This window comes from Scardinius erythrophthalmus, assembly GCF_964197995.2.
Source record: "Scardinius erythrophthalmus genome assembly, chromosome: 4".
In the NCBI taxonomy this organism is placed as follows: Eukaryota; Metazoa; Chordata; class Actinopteri; order Cypriniformes; family Leuciscidae; genus Scardinius; species Scardinius erythrophthalmus.
The window spans coordinates 12,157,223-12,179,581 of record NC_138224.1 but is presented as its reverse complement, the minus strand read 5'-3'; the positions used below and the strand labels follow the sequence as shown (position 1 = coordinate 12,179,581).

Here is a 22,359-nt window from a genome sequence, read left to right as displayed (position 1 = left end):
TGAACTCAGTGGAAAGACTCAATTAAAAAGGAAACCTTGAATGTATATGAACAATTCAGAAAATGTTTCTGTAAAGGTGGACTGATTTATATGAAACACCTCTGTGTATCAGTGCTGATCCAGAATTTAGTCTCCGTTTGAATGTGTGAAACCTAAATCAGCACTCTGACTTTGAAAAGTTTGAAAGGTCTCATAGAAACAGCTCTTTTGTGATAGAGAGCGAGTTATCTGGAAGTGCCTGTAAGGCTAGAGAGTTTTTGACGGAAACACTACTAAAAAGAGAGTCCACAAACACAACAACTTTCGTTAGTGTAGAGAAATCTGACAGAGCTTATATAGTCGCACACACACTTTCACACACACGCCCATATACACCTCCTCACTCCACTGGTGAGGGATTTTTCCATTTGCACCTCTCCTACCCCTATTGTGCTTCACAAATCAGAGCGACAGACAACAACTCTCCTCCACCCACAGCCCCGCCACTCACCATGATCCACCTCTCTCACTCTCTTTCTCTCTCTGGGGAACACCAGACTCATGCATAAACAAGACCTTCCCTTTATCCTCTCGCTGTAAGCCTAGAGGAGAAAACTCAATTTGTATACGTGTGTTCAGAGAAAAAGACGAATCTCCTTGCGTTGTGATAATCCCTGCCCAACACGCAATGAGCTTTTCTGTCTCTTTTTTCTTCTATCTCTGCTTTGTATGGTTTGCAGGTTTGTGGGATTGAAGAGACATGTGAGGAATAGGCCAAAGGACAGACATATGAATAGATAAGAGACATACAGTATTATTACTCCTGGATCCGTCATATATAAAACAGAAAACAGTACCTACTATTGTCAATCACAGATTCTCAGGTGTGGTTTAAGTGTCCAGATACTTATAATGAGACATATGAGAAATGTAAGTTTGAGTTCAGCTTGCAACATGATCTGCTCTCATTTTTCGATCCCGTCTACTGGAATTATTCACTCATTCTCCAATATACCCTTCTACAAAATCATGCAAAGCATGGAAAATTGAAAGAGTGGAGGGGGAGAAAGAGTTTGTATGAGCCATGGTGCATATACAAGAAATGAAAGTTCGAGTTAAAACTGCAACATGTTCCAATCCCATTCCAGCTCACTTTTCCTACAATTTTCTGCTCTTTCGCCCCTATAACGGTCTAAAAATTACAGAAACGCTCAATAAATGCAAAGAGTCTAGAGAAGCCTTCGATCGCATTCTCTCACATTTTCTCTCAGTCTCACTATACATATAAAAAATGGTAAAAGCGCAAAAGAATTGGGGAGAAAGAGGTTTTATGAGTTTTAGTGCTGATAGTTTGAGTTCAGCCTGCAACATGTTCCAATTCGGCCCACCTTTTCTATAATTTTCCACTCATTCTCCACTATATCTGGCTAAAATTATGAAAAAGTCATTAAAATAGTGGGAGGTGACAGAGGTGAATATGCAAGAAATGCAAGTTCAGCCTGCAACATGCTCCAATCACATTCTAATTCATTTTCTTTTAATTTTCCTCTCATTCTTCACTATACCCTAAAATATTATGGAAAAGCATAAAACGTTTTACAGTATATTAGTCTTGGTGCACATACCAGTGCTGCAAGATCAAGTTCAGCCTGCAAAATGCTCAAATCCCATTCATGCTCACTTTTTCTATTATTTTATATAAATATACTATATCACCTAAAAAAAAATAAAAAAATAAAAAAAATAAAAAAAATCACAAATCCCCCCCAAGTTTGAATTTTGCATACAACATGCTCCAATCCCATTCCCCCTCATTTACCCAAACTTTTCCTTTCATTCTCCACTATACCTGTCTGAAAAATATGCAAAACCCGGAAAGAAAGAAAGAAAGAAAGAAAGAGGAGAGCACTGAAGCAGTAATGAACTCTTCAGAAAGAAGTTGAGGATTAATTGATCTGTAGGAGTCGTGCTGGTGGAGAGAAAGCTGTAATTAAGCTACAGAGGCTCTGAATGCAGTTTCATAATGAGTGCTACAAACACACACACACGTTCACTCAGAGACGTTCCACATGACATTGCACACGCACATAATTGCAGTCTCACGCAACTCTGACAAAGCTGTTTGCTCCAAGACTGGTGAAGCGTTATTTTATTTACAGCAGATGTTGAAATTTTATCATTTTAGATCACTGGAAAGCGGTACAAGTGCTTAGCATACTCAATAGATCAATTCCTCTTGTACTTGCAACCCTACTGGCGAAAACTGCACTGCAGAGGCACAGATGTTTTAACATCTGTACAGTTTAGCCTTGCACTGTGACTGAATTGTGAGTTGTGTAAAAAACAAAAAACAAACAAGCAAAAAAAAAAGAATATTATACTAAATGCGACCGACTGTTTGTCAATGGTATTAAAACACAGCGAAGGTTGTTCTGAGAGGGCATTATACTAACTGCAGTATCTGCTTATTTATGGAGCATTTTGTGACTTTTAAATGTCTCTTTACAGACATTCAGATAGATCAGACCATCTACTCGTCACAAAGCTTTAGTCTTGAATGTCTGTGCGACTGAAAACTAAATTAAAATAAGAAACATTCCTGTGTCGGCTTTAATACATATTGTAATTTTTCTAATTTATTCCCAAAGAAATCCATGAATGGCCCCTCTGCCCACGCAATGAAACAATGACTTTCAACTCTCTCCTCCCTCCCTCCACCGAGTCAACTTATTCCGTCTGTTAAATTATTTCATCCCTTCAATCTCCTCTCGTCCTTTCAGGCGACAGACACAGCGCCCGTATTGTGACGGCACAAATGAACAGTGGAAATTTCATCTCCTATTTGGTGGTGTGAGGTGCTAAACCAATCAAATGTTCTCCTCCTTTCACATGTGAAGCATTTGAAAGAACACCATAAGAATTTTAGAAGCCCATTTACTTCCTTATTCCATTAATCTCCACATTCACCTTGCTCTTTTTGGACCTGACGGGTCGACTGTGATTGGCTATCAATTCAAATTGTACTTGAAGACCTGTGGGGCAAAAAAATTAAGTTGGTGCGCTTTGCGAAGTTGCCGCACCTCAAGAATTTTGAATGCCTAACCAACATCTTTAAAGGGATAGTTCATACACACAAAAGAATTATGTCACTATTAATCCACCCTGATGTTGTTTCAAACCTGTATGTTATGAACTATGGAGAGGGGAAATAAATTCTCACACACAAAAAAAGGAAAGAGTCTTTTTTTGCATCTTATAACTCCTGAATATAGGATAGAGTGATCATATACTGTAGCACAGCCAAAGGATGACAGAAAAAAAAACGGATGCTGCATTAATTGCATTAAATATTTATAACGCGTTAAAATGAGAAATAAACGTTAATTGCAAAATTAACGCTTTAATTTTGACAGCCCTAATAAATATATATGAAACAAACTGCATAATAAATAAACTGCAAAATAATAATTAAATCAAACAATTAACTGTAAAATAATTAAACAGCAAAATAATTACAATATACAAAAGAATAAAATAAGAATTACACAGAAATGTAATAAAACTGCAAAAGAAATAAACTGAAAAAAAATGTGAATCAACAAATAATAAATAGACAGAAAAAAAATCCACAGAAAAATGATAAAACTCAAAATAAATAAAGACAAACAGAGACACAAAAGCTTAAATAGACAGCTGGAGATGTCCTGTGCTTTATTTCCCTTGTTTTAAACTTGGGGGTTGTACTGAAGGAGTATGAAACTTTTTGTCAAGAAAACAACCTGTCAGTATTTCTGAATGGTGTGAGAAGCATCTGCCTCTCACCTCTCTCCCTCTATGTGTCCTTCACTTTTTTTGTCTTAACACCTTGTGCTCCCTCTCGATCATTTCACAGAGAGTGCGTCTCACAGGAATTGCTTGAGGGGGATAAAAAAAAAAAAGTAAAAAGAAAAACAAGAAGGGACATCCAACTGTCAAGCACCGCTGATTGAAACTGCAAGGTCATTTTCAAGAGTGAGAGAGGAGGGGAGAGAAAGAGACGCTCTCTGGCATGTCTGTCTCACTCCAGCGGGAAGTGTGTGTATGTGTCTGTAGCACAGAGACGCTGAACAAAAGAAGCTCTAACAGGTGGATGATACATAGCTAAGCGACTCTTCACCCTGATGACTTCAGGGCCTCCTCTCCATCATCGCTCTATTCACTCCTTCCATCCTATTCACACTGCACCTGCCGTCCCCCATGCCTCAATCTCCGGCCCCTTCCTTCAGCCTCCCCCCGGTCCCCTGGCTTACCTTGCAGCTCCCCGCTTTTGCTGTAGAGTTCCCTCCGCTGCTCTCGCAGGTACGCGCTCATGCTAATGGCGTGGGAAGACGACTCAAACCTGCAAAAGGAGTTGTCAAAGATCACGTATTAAAGCAGGTCAAGGGTTTTCGTTTTAAGTTAACCTGAAATCTGATGCATTTGACGGATTGTAAACATAAGCGTAAGGAGAAAATGGTCTCTCATGAGGCACTTAACCCGTATTATTCGCGTGGTCCTTGTCTGCTTAAAACCTTTCAATTCCAATTCAATTCATGAATCAACCTGCACTAACAAACGTACTTGAATAGAGACTGTTTGGGTCGTTGAGGTTTCTTCTTGGAGAAGAAAGCTCCGAAGTCTCCGCCGGTGCTGACGTAGGACAGCTGGGCAGAAGGCTCTGCAGCGCTACGGGTGTTTTTGACGTCCAGGTAGTCCATTAGCAGCACCTGAGAGAGCATAAGAGCAGATTGTTGAGTGACATGCAATAGTCAAATGTTTATTCAGTCATATATTACAGTAAACAGCCAAATTCATTTAGACTTTTTGACACTTTAAGCAGCTGTTCCAATAGATGCACTTATGATAAACAGTTTTTATTAGTGCACTTGCTGGCAGCCCTGCATTTTGTAAACACAAGCAAACAGGCAAAAAGACACCCAAATGAGATGATTCATTTGTGAAAAGCCAGCTGTATATTTTCATGCATATTTATACTGTGAGAAAAAGCATGATATAGCCTTCACAAAATGTTATTATATTTATTATTATCATAATTTAAATCATTTAATATGTATTCATCTGTGTATCTGCACACCATTTCTGCCCACTATACTATACTGTACAGTAGTACGGTTCAAAAGTTTGGGGTCGGTAAGACATTTTAATGTTTTTTTTTTTAAAAGAAGTCTCTTATGTTCACCAAGGCTGCATTTATTTGTTTTTAAAAAAACTGATTTTTTTTTTATCTTATTTATCATATTTTAAATGTAATTATTTTAAGTATATAAATATATGAATACATTCCTGTGATGGCAAAGCTGAATTTTTAGCAGTCATTATTGGTCTTCATTATTGGTCTAGTCATTATTGGTCATAATGATTTGGTCTTCAAGAAACATTTATTATAATTATCAATGTTGAAAACAGTTGTGCTGCTTAATATTTTTGTGGAAACTGTGATGCATTTTACAGTATTCTTTGAGGAACAGAAAGTTAAAAACAGCATTTATTTCAAACAATTTAAACGTCTTTACTGCCACTTTTGATCAATTTAATGCATCCTTGCTGAATTTTTTGAAAGTGTTCATTTCTATCCAAAAGAAAAAAAAAAACTCTTGCTGACCCCAAACCTTTGAACGGTATTATATAACCCCCAAATTCCCATTGTTAGCAAATGTTTCCATGTGAAAGAAGTTTAGTACTTAAAGAAATGCAACAAGAGGCTCGGGGCGATTTGTACCTCAAATCAGCCCGTGATGCTGAGTGTGCTCAAGACACTCAACATCATGTATTTTCTAGTCAGGTTCGCATCTTTTTTCTTTATTCCAGAGTATTTGATGTTTTGTATTTATTATCATTGAACTGATTATGTAATTGACATGATACATTTACCTGACATAACATTAGATTCTATTCTGACTTACTATGAAATTATTAACTTTAGTAGAATACGTTTTATCGATTGTTACCGCAAATCTGCTTCAGATTAGTAACGGACTAACGTCCAGTTTTGAGTGGAGCATAGGGCACACCAACTGCGATTTTAGAGTTCCGGCTAATATTTGGCACTAATTCAAGTGCACTTGGGATGTAAAGACAAAAAGGGAATTTCCGTTTAGGACAGCAAACAGCTGATCGACCAACCTAAATAGGGTGAGTCTTACCTCTGTTTAATATAATGTTACTTTAGTCAGGTGTACGTGGGTAACCATGGCATGACCAAACCAAACCAAACCAAACCAAACCAAACCAAACCGTTGGACCGATTGGCCAGGCCTTACACAGCACTTTACGCACAAAATATTGTTCAAACCAGTTTTAACATTAACTTATACAGCCCTTAAATACATTACTACAATAAAATATGTAGTTAAGTTATGCATATCCTAAGTCTAGAATGACTTAATTGGATCAGTCTGAACGAATCTGTTTCTAGGTTTGTCTCAGGCCCACATCTTTCCAGTCTGTCTGTGTGACTTCAAAAGCTTACCCATGTCCGCCAGCAAATTCCCATTAACTCGGATTAAAACTGCACATCCGAGTTCATGAATATCCCATTCAACACGATCCATAACCATTAAGAGAGGTTCAAACAGCTGCAAGAGTACTAAAAAAGTTGTCCAAGTAAACTTTTCCACAAATTACCAAGCCGTTTTCCAATGGCTCCATAATTTAGTGCAGCAATTTGCTGGTCTATTTCTAAATCCCAGCTGCAAAACAGTCCAAAGTGGAGATGGAATTAGGAAAGGACAGATGGAACTACATCTGACTGATAATAGCATAATTAAACAGTGATAAGAAGGGAACGGTCTATGAGAGGAGGGGAAGCCTCATCAACAGCCATTCCTCAACCCAGAGACAAGTCCAATCCGGCCAACCCGTTACATTCCTGTCAGATTATAAATTACTAATGCCCATCTGATCCAGTGATGGAGCGGGTCTTGCATGTAGACCCCCGACTTAATTAAATGCCAGCGTTTGCCTGATGAAGGAGTCTGGACCCACTTCAGTGACCTCAAAGAAGGGAACATGGAACTTTTAAGGCAATTAACCGCATGGAGGATGAATGGAGGATGGGAGACAGAGAGAGAAATATCATGAAGATAACAGTAAACACAGGAAGGGAGACAGATAGAGAGAGAGATTAGAAAGTGATCAGTCAGCAGATTCATCCCAGCAAAGCTAAAAACAAAAATGAACAAGCCATTCCTTCAGTACAATGCAGTCAATTTTTAAAGGCCCCTCATATGGATCTTATTTTATTTGCTGTACGCTTTATTAGCCATTCAATGTACCATAGAATATACATTTGTATTTGGAACTGGCATAAAAACTAACATTAAATAATAAGAAGAAGAAGAAGAGAGAAAAATAACAACGTCTAAAGATAGAATTATTGTTTTAATAGCTAATTAATTATTTTTTTTCCTGTGTCCTCATTATCACTGCCAATATTGTTCATTTTCTTTAATATCCTTTAAATATGTTTCAGTGCGAGAGTAACAGCAGTAGTGTAGGGTTTTACTGCAAGCAGATGAAAATATTTGTTGCACGGCATTTAACAGATAAACACAAGAAGATGAAGGGAGGAAAACTTGAAGACAGAACTCATTATACCACCACCAGAGCCAGCAAGGTCACTTTCACTAAAGCACCTCGTGCCTCATCAGAAGTGTCTTCGTCCCCATTATAATGCGGCTTATTAGAGCAGCCTTCGTTTTTCTGCAACAACAGGGATGAAGCGTGGGCAGCAACAGTGCTGTGTCCATTTTAAAACACCAAACAAGTAAGTGGAAACAACAGAGGCGGCTCCGCCAACAACACAAAGAACTCTCGAATGAGCCTGGCAATAAAGCATGCAGAACAAACTGATGATCTACAGCAGGAACGTCTAAAAGCACCACGTCAAACAGATACAAAGAGCGTCCCACTTATGATTTATGCCGCCCATGGATGGACACATACTAACAAAAGACCTGTTTTACATAGCAGTTTTTGAGCCAGAATATACGTGGTCATTTCAGTGTTAATTTAAACACCGATCAGTGCCTTCACAGAGAAAAACCTTTATCTCGCAAATGACCTTGAGAAAACACTAAGTACGGGTCAAGATGATTGACTAGTAGGTTCTGAAAATATGGTAGTTTGGTAGATTCCTAGTAAATGAATGATTATCATTGACTTTCCTCGGTAAACATCCTCAAGATGACCTTTTTCTGAGAAAAAGGGAGGACAAATACGAATTAAAATCACCACTTTGAGGAGCAGTTACGTGATGGACACACTCTGGACCCTTCCATTTCCGAACGTTCATTTCACAAGCCCTCTTCTTTATTGGAGCCTTACAGACTAGGTTGTTTTAACAGAAGGGGAAGAAAGAAAAAAAAATCAATATTCATGGCCTCTTCCAAGAAAAGACTAGCTTGAAAATGGGCTTGGGAAACAAGAGCCTGTGAGAAACAGCAAATGGCTTTTCACACCAGATAATAAACACAGAGCAGCACACTGGCTGGGTTTGTGATGTGCACGAATAAGTGTGCGTCAGTTTAACCCACTGCTGTTACAAACAATTCTGCTTCCTTACGGCTCAAAACCATCACAAAGTTTAGCAAAGTGTTTATATACTGTCTGGAAAAGCAAGAGTTAATCTTCAGTGAACCTTTAAACCCAGCCCTTTGTCTTTGAGGACACATGCTCAATTTAATGAACAGTGAAAAGCAGCACTCATCCCCTCTCTTAGCCACAAATCAAGCTAATTAAAGAAGAAAAACAGTATTGAAGGATGTGCAGGTGAGCACCTGCTCTCTGATGAAAGACGTTTGCAGAGTGCTTTAAGAAACGAGGGAAATAAACAAAGCTTCCCGCCTCTCGTCTACCCCTCTTGAGATTACAAAGAAAACGCTGCTTTCTCTCATTCCATGGTTTCCAAGAAGGCATCTGACACCAAAACATGGCCCTTTCTGAAGCGTTTTTTTTTTAAACTGGGTGCATGCACGACCTTCATAACTTTTAAAATCTCACAAAAACTACCAAACTGTGCAATTAAAAGGTGGAATTAAAAATGCCTGACCTGTTATTATTGTGGAGGAGGGGTATAATGAACCTGGGGTTCTGTCACCATGGATACATTACCATTACTAGTAATATAAGCACACATAGGTGTAAATATACACCTCAGTTAGAGATAAAAATGACTCGTTGATTAATTTATCTCTTTGTTGTCTTCTCTCCACATTCTGGCATGCTATTTCATCAGATTTTCCCAGCACACACAATAAATAATGTCTGCAAAACAGAATATCAGCTGTTTTATAACAGATATTTTGAGTGTAAATATAATTTTAGCATTTTTATAAATAGTTAGAAGCTGAAATTAAGCTACCAGGTGCCAACGGTGCATAAAATTCCGGGCCAAGAACAGTTTGTAATCGTGCCATACCAGGCTCAAGTGGAAATACAACTGGAACCATTCTTAGAACCGTTCGGCCCGACGGTGGAAAAGCGTCTTAAGATAGTTAATAGTGACATACATATACATACATCTGTACATATAAGCTGTTGATCATTCATAGCAAATAACCTGAAGAAAGAGTCCAATCATTGATAGTTATTTCAAAATAGAGAAGTAGTGAGGATTAAAAATGGAAAAGGTCATAAAACCTACAGTGAAAAAATAAATATTAATAAAATAAAAACAAAATAAATGCACAAAATACAGTCAATAGCCACTTCCAAAAATTATCATTATGAAAAAAATCAACTCAAATAACTGTTTACTGTAAGAAAACATTATCAAAACAATATTAAACATACTAATTAATAGCAGTCACTTAAAAAAAAACTCAATATATTGTCTATATCTTAAGCCGCCTTTCCACTGCGCACGACATTCGCATTCGATTGTCGCATTTCGCCCCCTGGTGTCAGTCGCACGGAACTTTGAAATTGGTCGTGAAGCAACCGTTACCCTCGGCTATTCACAATGGTAAAATGAATGATTTTAATGAATGTAATGCATGCATGAATATATCCACACAAAACGAATGACCCTCAATACATCTAATATAAAAAACAGTCGATTTTATAGAGCTAATCAATATAAATATTGATTTAATAATGATAAAAATATTTTTTCAGCCATAATTATTAATAACCGTCATTTTGCAGGAATAGCGTTTACATTAAAGTATTAAAATATTGGTAATTCTAGCTTTGCGCTCATAGTTTTGATTATAATACATCACATCCGGTCGACCGGTCGCATACGGTCTAGCCGCAGAAGTTCAGATATTTCAACGCATCCGAAGCTCAAATCGGATCCGAAATTTCCGCATACGCATATGATCGGAACTCCCCGCAGTTCCCGTACGACTCTCCATTGGAAATGAATGACTTCCGGTCCGACGGCTGTCGTTTGCAGTGGAAAGGCGGCTTTATATCTATTCAATAAACAAACCAAGACGATGCAAAAACAACAACAACAACAACAACACATAGAATGAGTGTGAGCCTCCAGGCTGAAAAACATATTTGTTCAAGACTAAGACATGGGCAAACAACCCCTTCCCCCCAGAGAGCCAAAAACCTTTCTCTAAAAACACAAGCTGACCTCATCAGTGATACACTATGACGTCTATTGATTCAAAAGCCTCGCTGAACATTATTTATCCCTCATCCTGTATCATATCCAGTACTTCTGACATACTCTAGTTCAATGTAGATATTACATATCACATAGAGAGGTCAATGCTTGGAGCAGCATCTCGTTACGAGATGTCATTAGCATTCCCCTCAGCGATACTCAGTACGGTCCACTACGGCCGTTGCTATTACAGAGACGCACATCACAAAAGAATGCATAATTACTGTAGCAATTAATGAACATAAGAGTGGCGTTTTTCAAAACAACCAGCGTGTCTCGACCATAAAGCCTGAGGGGGAAAAAAGGAACGCTGGGTTTTAAAACATGGAAATGAACTGTTATGATCATTAACCCTGTGGTGGAAATCTTTCAAATCCACAAGCAATATGCAAGCCGTGGCCGGTTACAATAGATCATTTAGGCTGGTACACAACAGCTCATTTAGAGGCCATGTGTCTGTCTATCTCATCGACATGAAACAGAAGCACTTTGCCTCTCCCTCCGCTGCCAGACTAATCACTGTCAGGGCATGAAACGCCTCACTAACACTGTATAATCCAATTACTCTGAGGCTGTGTGGCCCCCACTAAATCTAAACAAGTTGTCAAAGTGGAAAGTTTGTAATTTCCTTTCTTTTTTCCCCTTTCACGCTCTTGTTCCCTTCACCCTCTTACCCATCATTCCCAGGCTCAAGTCCGTGAGGCTTAGGGGGAGGGACAGTAATACAGTGCAAAGAGGGAGATTACAACTAGTGCCATCATTTTTATCTTCTTAACAATGGGATACGGATTCTAGAGCGCGGGACTTGGACCTCTGTGAGAATTAAGTAAACTTTAAAAGCAAAATTCAAATATCAAGACCATATTAAATATACCAAAAATCATTAAGATTCAGGACTGGTCTGTCAGTGACCAAAAAAAGAAGTAAAATGTCAACAGCCACTTCAATATCAAAAATCATACATCTCTTAAATATAAATACCAATGTCTGATGGGACTCAAATCATGGCAATAATTAAGTTTACTGTGAGAAAACATTATCAATAAACCAATAATTAATAATCAATAATTCAGATATATCTAGGATTGTTCCGTCAGCATAAAAACCAGCAACTTCAAAAGAAAATATAATATCAATATCATATAAAAAATCTATCAAAAGTCAAATATCTATTCAATATCAATACCAATATCCACAGGGATGAAAGAATAAATTTAAGAAAACATTATCACAACCATAAAACAGTGTTTTTGTAACCTTAACCCAAAATACCACATTATTTTCACTTCCTAACTTTATTATATTAACAAAAACTAGTTAAGGGCTGTTATTTAATAGCCTTACCTTATATGGTTTATTCATCAGTGTTAGTGATATTCTTGTAATTTATGCGTATGTCAAGTAAAGTGCTAGTGTGTGCGTGTCAACCATTTAAAAAAAAAATACATTTGCTTGGTTCAAATTCCTAAAAATTTGGCTCGACTATAGGAAAATGTTGGTCCTATGGCCAAACCACTTGAAAAACTCTAAAACATTTTTATAATTACTACTGCCAGTTTTGTCACTTGTTCAATGGCATTTAAATGGGTCAAGGACAAATCTGGGATTGGTCTGTCGGCGGCAAAAATTTCAGTCAACGGCCACTTCAAAAAGTCAATATCTATTTACTCCACACACTCCTAAAAAACTCTGCATGGTCCTTTATGAACCAGGTTTACAAGTAAAATATGGATCCTACTGTAGCACTCAGAGACTTTTGCTCAGCTGTCTTCAAGAATGGCCGAGCCACAGTTCAAAGATTCAGGAACTGAAAGAAATAAAGATTATAACATGTCTCTCAGGTCCATCTGTCCATGGCCTTTATGCTTTCAGTGTAATGGAAAGGTCAATGTAATTCTCCCACAGGAACAGAGGAAACTTGGTTTGGTAAAAGTTCGGTGTTAAGCAAGCTAGAAAGACAAGTGTGCACAGGGGTCTCATCTACACCTAAGAGAGAAAAAGAGAACATCAGGTGCATCAGTGCATTTGCGTAAGTCACACCTGAGAACGCAATCAGCACCTGACACCAGAACTCAAGAGTGTCACCGTATGTGAAAAATGAATGACAGAAAATAACAGAAAATTTCAGGATAGAGAAAGAAAATGACAAGAAAAAGTGAAAAAAAAGGAAAAAAGAAAAAGAACAGAAAAAAGGAAATATGAGAGCACTGCCAGTTCCATGATACCGAAATCAATGGCTGAAATAAGGTTTGTGCTGAACACGACTTAAAATACATCAATATTACCCCACTCAGGATTTTTTTAAACTGGTACATGTCTTGAAAAAGGTGGTTGCTAACAAATGGGACTACAAAGGCTGTCGAGGAGATTAAACGTCATCACGCCGAAAAGGTAATCATACAAACTATTATAACTCGAACTTTCTGGGAAAAGGTTTTTAGATAAAAACTGAAAGAGTTGTATGAAGCTTAGCAGTGGTTACGTTGCATTCGTGGGACCATGGTGTAGTTCGTTTATAGCCTACCTTTAGCTTTTTACTTCTAGCAGCTGCATTTAGGCTTCAAAATTCATAAAAGTTGTGTTCATCTATGATAATTATATTGGTGGACAAAACATGCAAGTATCATAAACTTTTGTTGATATTTTTAGTGATAATCCAAAAGCCTATGGTAAAATCCTATTGGGTTTTTGTCGAGGAAACCAGTGTGATGCTAACTGCTGGTTGGCCTACAAAGTGACGTCATACCTGCACCACTCTATATACATAGAAATAAGGACAGGACAGAATATAACAGAAAAAGGTAAATATAGTAATAATAGTAAACTAAAAAAGAAAACAGAAAGACAAAAAAAAAAAAAAAAGGAAAGAAAAGTGTGACACTGTACTCTTCCTCACTGTACTCTTCCTCACTCTCCCACATTCTTCATTCCAAAAAGAAACAGAAAGGAATCAGCTTTTTCTGCAAGTTTTCAGAAGATGCTGATTTTTATGATGGACCAGTCAAAACTGACAAAACACCGTCACAGTCAGGTGAAGGGAAGAAGAGATAAGATGAGATTTGCTGATGTGATCAAGTAGAGAGAAATAAAACAAAAGATTAGGAAAACCTCATCTACCTTAATGAAGATTCTCATCAAGAGCTTGCATTATCTCACGCAGTGACCACGGGAGACTCCGCAGCCCCTGGCAAGCAGCCCGCTTGGGCAACGAAGCACACTGAACACTTAATATCATCTATTTCAGCAAAGCCAAGATGACTCTGCAGTATAGGAAAACTTCCCTATCCAGTTGCCTTTCGTTTTTTTGCCTTTCCTTGATTTTGACCACCCGATTATTGAATATTTTCTGTAAATCATTCAACCCGTTTAAGACAAAAACTATGAAACAATTTCCATACATCCGTCTCAAATGATCATAAATGACGTCTTAAATACGTCTTCATATTAATATGGGGGACTTTAAAATATAAAAGTTATTTTAAATGGTCATAATATTTCACAATATTACTGTTTTTAATGTATTTCTGATCAAATAAATGCAGCTTGGTGAGCATACAAATCGTACCAACCCCGAAGGAACGAACAAACGATGGATGGATGGATGGATGGATGGATGGATGGATGGATGGATGGATGGATGGATGGATGGATGGATGGATGGATGGATGGATGGATGGATGGATGGATGGATGGATGGATGGATGACAGGGAGGTCAGCTAACATTGGATTCGGACGTGCCTTGATGCTTTCCTATCTTAGAATGCATCCTTTGAAGGCAACATTTTTTAAGCTTACAGCAAGGCATACAAGTTGAAGCAAAGGCTCTACATAAACGAATGAATCTGTTGTTAGCTAGGGCGTGAGGTTCTCATGCTAATGAATGCCGAAAAAAGAGGCAGTGCATGTACACACATTTGAGCCCCTCATCATACGGCAGTTAAATGCATATTTTGACTTCCATATTCACCTATTAGACAGACGCTCCTTGTTGCTTAAGGTCTGCGAGGAGCTCAGCGGGCCTTAGCAACAGTTGGCAGGGCCGAGCTTGTTCTTTCCTTACCGCTCTCTGCAGACTGCTTTGAAAAGAGGAGTAAAAAATACGGGAGGAAGGTACAAGGTCACAGTCTGACTCTTCACCCTGTGTGATGGAGTGATGACAAACCCATTTACTCATTCCCAAGCTGCACCACCATCCCCATCTCTCTTTCCCTCCTTCCCGCCCTCGTTCTCCTGATTCCTGTCTCTACTGCATGACTGGATCCTCCCTAGCATGCAGCTGAAAAATAATGCTTTGAAAGAGTGCACATGCAATAGAAGGCAGAGAGAGAATGGAGAGAGATGGAAGTCTTAAAGGGAAGAAAAAGTACAAATACAGAGAACGATATGAACATGAAAAGGTTATGAGGTCTAGTTTTTACATCCTCTGTGAATCTGAATATTCAATTAGTTTGACCATCTGTCCCTAAAATGGTTTTAAAACTGCTTGAGCACAATAATTCTAGATATATGCGAGTCAATATTGCATAACCCATCAGAAGAACCATTCTCCATTTACGGTTACTGTTAAGAGAAAAGCAAGATGTGATTGTTGAAGATGTGACTGAAAAATAATTACTCAATTGCAAAAAATAAACAAAACAAAGCAAAACCGTAAAAAAAAAAGTCCAACTTGGTTTAAAGTTCAACTGAAATCAAAATTGACCCTATTTACTTTGTTAGCGCATATTACTAGTCTTGTGGTGAACAATTAATCCGTGCAAGTTAAAACACAGAAAAAAATTGTTTGCCGTCGTAATCTTTAATCAAAGTCTGAAAAGTTACTTTCGGTCTGGAATGGCGTCCCTTCTCTGATGACGTAGGTTTGAGGACTTGGGTTGGGAAACGCTTAACCACAAATTGTTAGTCTGTAATGAGCGAGAGATGGAGAGGAGGAGCGCTACACTCTCAGAAAAAAAGGTACAAAAGCTGTCACTGGGACAATACCCTTCAAAAGGGTTCTAATATGTACCATTTAGGTACTAATATGTACACTTTTGGTAACAATATGTACCTTTGAGGGACTAATATGCACTCTTTAGGTACAAAGGTGTACCTTTTGAAAAGGTACCACCACAGTGACAGCTTTTGTACCTTTTTTTCTGAGAGTGTAGAGTAAAACCCTGCCCTCTGTTCAATATTCCGTTTTACTGGGAAATACGTCACAGCACTGAAGAAAAGTCGTTTGCAACTTCCGGTTCACGCGGACTTTAAAAAAAAAACTCTAAATCAACCATTTAAATATAGTTTGATCTAATTGGACACAGCATTTTCAATCAACAACAACTTTTTGGGAAAGTTTTGGGAAGCATTTTCCCCTTCCATGAAATAAATGTTATTTTATCCTTGTTGTTGACTTAATTATAATTTTAGTAAGAGCTTCTAGCTCCAAAAATAATTTAGTAATTTAGTTCACTCCATTTCACAGAAAAACCAACAAGAAATATAAATGCAAATAAATGTAAACACTCAAATCACACGAAATGAAAACCTGCGGCAGAATTTCCAGCGGGTACTTTTCAAACACACAAACAGACACTAAATGTTGGGCCTCTTGAGAGAATTCTCAAAGTTTATGTGAACAGCTGGTAATCTCACCTGCCCATCAGTCTTCTGCCAAATACACAAGCACGCACATACACACTAAAATACAACATTTTCCAATTAAACGCAGCACTTGGGATGAGTTTATGTAGATTATTCACAAAACTTCAGCCACACATTCTTTCTCCACCTGTACCGTTTTACAGAAGCGGCACATGAAACATCTAATAACTATAAACAGCCCTTCTGTTTACTAGTAATTAAATATACAGCTAGTAAATATCAGTTAATAGTATGTTTTGTTTTAAATGACAGCTTTAAATAAGCGTGTGGTTTCTCAGCACTGGAGTTGCTATGAATTTTATGCTGAAGATTTGCAGTTGCTAAGGTCAGTTGAATGGTTTCTAACACGTTGCTGTGTGGTGGTAAGGCCATAGGTGGTCAGAATAGTCTCTTGCAAAACCCAATTTTAACATATTGCATATAATTCACTGCAATCTTTCAGATTCCAAATATATTACCCAGTTACCTGGATCTGCTCTATGGAATGCCTCCCCAGAAACTGACCTGTAGGACGGTTTGGATCTTGGCATAGACATCCGCCTGCTCATATAGTTTGATCCCTTCCTGGGCTCCATTGGGAGAGACGACAATCTGCTGTAGGTGACGGAGAACCACACTGTGAGCCTGGGCCACTGCATTCAACTTATCAAACAACAGCTCGAGGAGTTCCAGCAACAACCTGTAGAGGGCAATAGAGTGAGAAAAACTTCAAAATGGATGAAAAATTATTAATATTAGCAAGCTCAAATGCAGTGATGACAAGGAGAAACACAATTACAAGCTACTCCTGAACATGTCAGACACAGATATTGCATTCATCATATTTATTATTAGAATTAGTATCCTTTGATATCTTGAGTTAGAATGTTAACCTTGACAGCCCTAAAATTTACATTTTGCAAACAAAATTACTTTTTTTTTCTTGCTTTTCTGTTTGTTTGTAGAACTCCCAGCACCCCCTTGTGGGTCCCTGGACCCCAGTCTGAAAACTCCTCATCTAGAGGCTTTCCATGACAAAGCCGATACTGCAGTCAGTCAGTCTGTCTATCATAAATCCCTCCACATCACCAAAACCAAGCCAAAAGCGGTCCATTCTCTGTTACTAATGAACATGACAGCAGCAGGGTGCTGACAGAGTCTCCCTGTTGAGCAGCACCAGCTGTTCACCAACAACAATTAGCAGCATCTGTCAAACTCTCTGGGTCCACTAGGAGGACACACATCTGTCTGACTTTTGTGGAGTTTACTCATTCATCCCAGTATAGCGAGGCAGAAGAAAACCCTGATAGGCGGAATGAAGAGGTTGGAGGTGACAGCATGATGTAGGGTATAAAGATTGCTGGAAGGTGGAAGACAGGAAGATGATGGATGTTCATGTGGGAGACAGTGCATGATAACACATGTTAAGCCTGATTTACAAAGGACAGGACATAACCCTTGACTCAGACTCAACATGTAAACATATATTATACAGGATGACACTCCTTCATACAAACAGTGCAGAAAGCCAACCCAAAGCACCATACCTATTTACACAAACACATATGAACCAAGGGGACAAGGTTTTGGCATGGACCAGTTGGTAGGTGTCATAACGACACCGTCTATCTAAGTATCTTTCTTAATTTATGGTCATATTTATGGTTTTAATAAATAATAATTTTTTTTTTAAGTATAACAAATAAATTAAAATATTAAATAAAAGCAAATACTAAAAAAATAAAGCAAAGGATAAATAAAAATAAATTAAAAATAAATGGATAAACAAACAAACAAATAAATTAATTAATTCATTAATTAATTGTATTTTACATGGTTAGAATTTTTTTTCTTTCTTTTTCTTTGCCCTAGCCAGCGGTGACACCAACAATCAAAAAAATACTATAGTGACCACTTGGGTCTCCATTATGTGTTATGCTGGGTAGCCATGTCCACTGTGAAATCTCATCCTACACCACATAGCTGTGTTCTATTTATCAAATAACTCCTGATTGTTTTCTGCAGGCAAAAATGGCCCAAATCCAATCATTTATTTATTTCTTGCATATACTCAAGACCGTTTTTTTTTTTTTTTTCCATAAGTGTTAAAAGCACAAACCACATGTATCTGATCTTTTCAATTATGATTTGGGCCACTTCCATATGTGATACAGGTCTGATGTTTTGCATGTGACTTTTACGTCATTTTAGATCAACGTTCATCACAATTCTGTCACTCCACTCCAACGATTTAAAATACTGGTAGGTCTTTGGTTACTCAGTGAAAGCAACAGTGAAGTCAGTCAGTAGAGGGACCGTGAGCTGTTATACTGGAAATCCAGAGTTCTCGCGAGAACACAAGTTGAATTTGCTCAGCGAGTTTACTCTGGGGTCGAGTAATGTTGCTCATTAAATATGCCCTTGTATCCGAGCTGCACCAATCACATCGGGATATCTGATATAGGTGGGCCAGAGGCGAGCTAAACAGATGACGACAGCGCTGTGACATCGAAGTCATTAGTAAACATTGCAAGATGGCTATGGATGAACACCAGTTGTTTGAAACGGCTTTGGCCTCTACAATGAACGAGTTAGACTTGGCTTTTTATCTAAAAGAGGAACAGAAGACGGCGCTCGAATCGTTCCTTTGCAAGAAGGGCGTTTTTGCTGTTTTGCAGACCGGATACGGCAAGAGTCTAATCTACCAAATAGCTCCGCTGGTAGCTAAGCGTATGGGGCTTGTTGTGATTGGTCATAGTGTTATCCAATTGCGTGCAGTGAGATTTTCAAATGCATGCTTGGTGCCGCCCCTCGAGCTGGCCGATTTTCATTAGTCGATGCCAGACCGTTAATCTTTCAGATTTAGGTCTGGATTTCGAAGACAGCGTGCTGCATGGTTCTTAGTTATAGTTCTTGCATGCGGGTCAGTTCAGGACTGTGACCAGTTCACACTCAAACCTGATGTTAGCCACATTTGAAAAGAGACTGTGAACAGACACAAAGAAATCGGATCGGAGCACTAAATCATAATTGAACACTAAGGCTTGCAGTGTGAATGTAGCCATTGTCACATCATGCCAGGTTAGGACACTGTGTAAGGCATATTTTCACTGTGAACTGTAATGCAGCAGTGACTTGCTTTTTCTGTTGAGGTTTCCATAGAAACAGAGCCCTACCTCAACTTTCAAGTTAGCACAGACATAGACAAGTAATTTAATAATTTAAAGAAAGTAAATACTGAAAATGCACTATGGTTAAAACAGGACCTTATTTTCACTCAGGTCATTTGGACGTTTTCAGCTGGTTTACCTTTTACAGGAAACAGATTTATGAACTGCCATATTCGTTCAGCAGTGCTTTGTGTGTTATGTATCAAGGTAATTGCATTGTATGATACATTAGCACATTCAGATGAAACACACATAGGTACAACAAAACCATTTCTCAAATGAGTTTGTGATGAATGGATATTTTCCAGCATTAGTCACTGCTTTCAAAGAAAACCCCCAGTTTATATCATTAAACGCACACAATGAAAATTCAGTGGATATTCACTTGCAAACTGGAAGCTCATATTTGAGAGAAATGAGGAGGGCAAACATTAAATCCCAAAGAATAGCTATGAAAAAATAAGCGATTGAGAGTTCATTTTTGCCTTGGGTAAAGAGCGTTTCTTTAACAGCCTTCATTATCGGTCTTTTCTTCTCTTGCTTTTGTTTTTCTCTGTTAGAGCCGATGCTTAAGCAGACCCTGGCCGTGGCTCGCTTTTATGGATTACACCATTTCTGGAAATGAGGGAGGTATGAATGCCACATGACAGATGAGTGCATTGATCCAGCGAGCCATCATCGGGTAAAGTGAGAGAGTGCAATAAAGAAGGAAAACAATGAAAACCAATCACACTTCAGTACAAATGCCTTTCAAAGTGCATTAGCTTAAAAACAAAATCACTTTAAGGGGGAGAACTAAAAGAACTAAAAATCTAAAGTGACTGTCATCTGCGCTTTTTATTTCCTACATCATTTAAGGACATACTTTAATTAATAATTCTCGCCCTGTGCATGATTTGCTGCATGTAAAAGTAAAGAAATAAATTTGTTTTAATAATCTTCCATCAAAACATTCCTGATTTGATGTAATCAAGGCCATGTAGGCAGGGGAAAAATTAAAATCAACCAATAATATCATAGATTAACACTTCACTTTTCATGATCCAAACACAAGATAAATCTTGTGACTAAAATCAAGTCTCATCTACAGTTGTATTAGGAAAATTGCAAATGTCTCAAGTAAAGAGAGTTATGATGTCTTTAAATTAATGTCTACACTACAGATGTTTGAAACGAAAAGCCATTGAGAACATATTCAGTATGGCTGCGCATATTTAGGGAGCTGAAAAGAATAGATTGTGTCTCATATGCAGAAATTTTGATTTTCATAAAGAAAGATCTGCCCTTCCTACTAATTTACTTGGTTGCATTTTTCATAATTAAATAAATAAATAGAAAACTGATTTATAAATGAATGAAATTAAATGGAAAAAATTTATCAAATAAATACTATGAGGTTTGGAAAAATACAATACGATTCACAAATTTTACATATGTCTTGACAAAACCAAACATTTATTTCACTCACACTTTTCCCAGTGTTCATTTGTGTATTTGCATTCATTTATTTGAGTTGTTTGAATGATGTCTCTGTTCATTTGTTCTATAAGCGCCAATTTTTTTATTTATTTTTTGTGCTTTTATTTTAACCCCATACAATATTTTGTCAATAAACCCATCAATCAATCAATCAATCAAACAAACAAATCAATCAACTAGGAAACAGCTGTAGTGTGATAAAGTATAACTATGAATATTCATGGAAGATAGCAACTTTTAATTGAAGCTACTAGCCCAATCGTTCCAGTATATTTTACCTGGGCTGGTTGTCCTGTGCCAGGTTCTCTCCTCTCTGGTATGCGTGGTCAGCGATCTGAGTGGTGGATCTCTTGAGAATCTGCTTGAGCTCAGGCTCCAGACGATCCATGATAGCTTTAATGGTCTCAGGGATCTTCTTGAGTTTGGCCAGAGCTTTGATCAGAATCCCCATGAACTCTGCACTGTTCTCCTCTGGGTCCACATCCAGATCATCTCTCATTTCCTGCACTGCACAAACACACATACACTCCATGAAGAACACTACAACAATATATAATTGCACCAGCATGAATTGACAGAATGGTTTATGGACCAGCTAAATAAATATACATGCAACCATGATAGCAAATAGAGAGTAAAATTTGGTAAAACTGTACAATATGATTTTAAATAAATTGAGTCATTAAATACATAACTATTTAAAGGTCACTAATGTAAATTCAAATTTGATTATATCAATTAATAATTCTGAATATGTTCTAAATGTACTAACAATCTGTTAAGATTTATATATCATAATGTTGTTACATTTAATTTATTATAAAAAATTTCTTAGAGAGATTTTACAGATAAAAAGGTTAGTAATGTTAATGTAAATTAACCTTATATTGATAATCAAATACTTATTGTAGCATATATACATTGAGATTACTGAACCTACAACGGCCTGCAATTTAAATACATTTTTAGAGTCATCTTTAACAATGTTTAATTGGTACGCTTCACCATTTCACAATCATCCCCTCCCTTCTCATCAGCACACTCCTTAAAAACCTGCATAACACACCTCTCCATATTCACCTGCTCAATAGAGTGATCGTACAGTGAAGTGCTTATTTTTCTGTCAGCTAATACCCTCAAATCCAATGACTGTTTAAAATGGTCTTAATGTGTATGGCAAGTTAATGGGCTCAGGTTTTTCTTCTTCAATCCCCCCAACTGTAGCTTGCTAAATAATTACTACAATTACCACCGACAAATGATGTGCAAAAGGCCATTACACAAAATAGGCGACAAAAGGGAAGCGTCTTCCGCAGCAGGGGAAATGTTGTCTGATGCCGTCACCCTATCACACATAAAGCACTGCGACAGCAATAATTGCGAGCGTTTCGTGTAAAGTGAAGAAAACTGCAGGCGACACAGGAATTACTCTGGCTCTGAGTGTGAAT

General features: G+C 37.8%; 1 protein-coding gene across 1 annotated transcript in view; it reads right to left on the bottom strand.

Moving 5' to 3' along the window:
- exoc4 (exocyst complex component 4) overlaps positions 1 to 22,359 on the bottom strand; it is a 117,067-nt gene that overhangs the window by 80,096 nt on the left and 14,612 nt on the right. Inside the window, exons 6-9 of the mRNA XM_081363696.1 lie at positions 21,190 to 21,418; positions 16,788 to 16,962; positions 4,579 to 4,724; positions 4,269 to 4,357 (exon numbers count right to left, since the gene is read on the bottom strand). Coding sequence (XP_081219822.1) covers positions 4,269 to 4,357; positions 4,579 to 4,724; positions 16,788 to 16,962; positions 21,190 to 21,418 — 639 coding nt within the window. The remainder of the gene's footprint in view (positions 1 to 4,268; positions 4,358 to 4,578; positions 4,725 to 16,787; positions 16,963 to 21,189; positions 21,419 to 22,359) is intronic.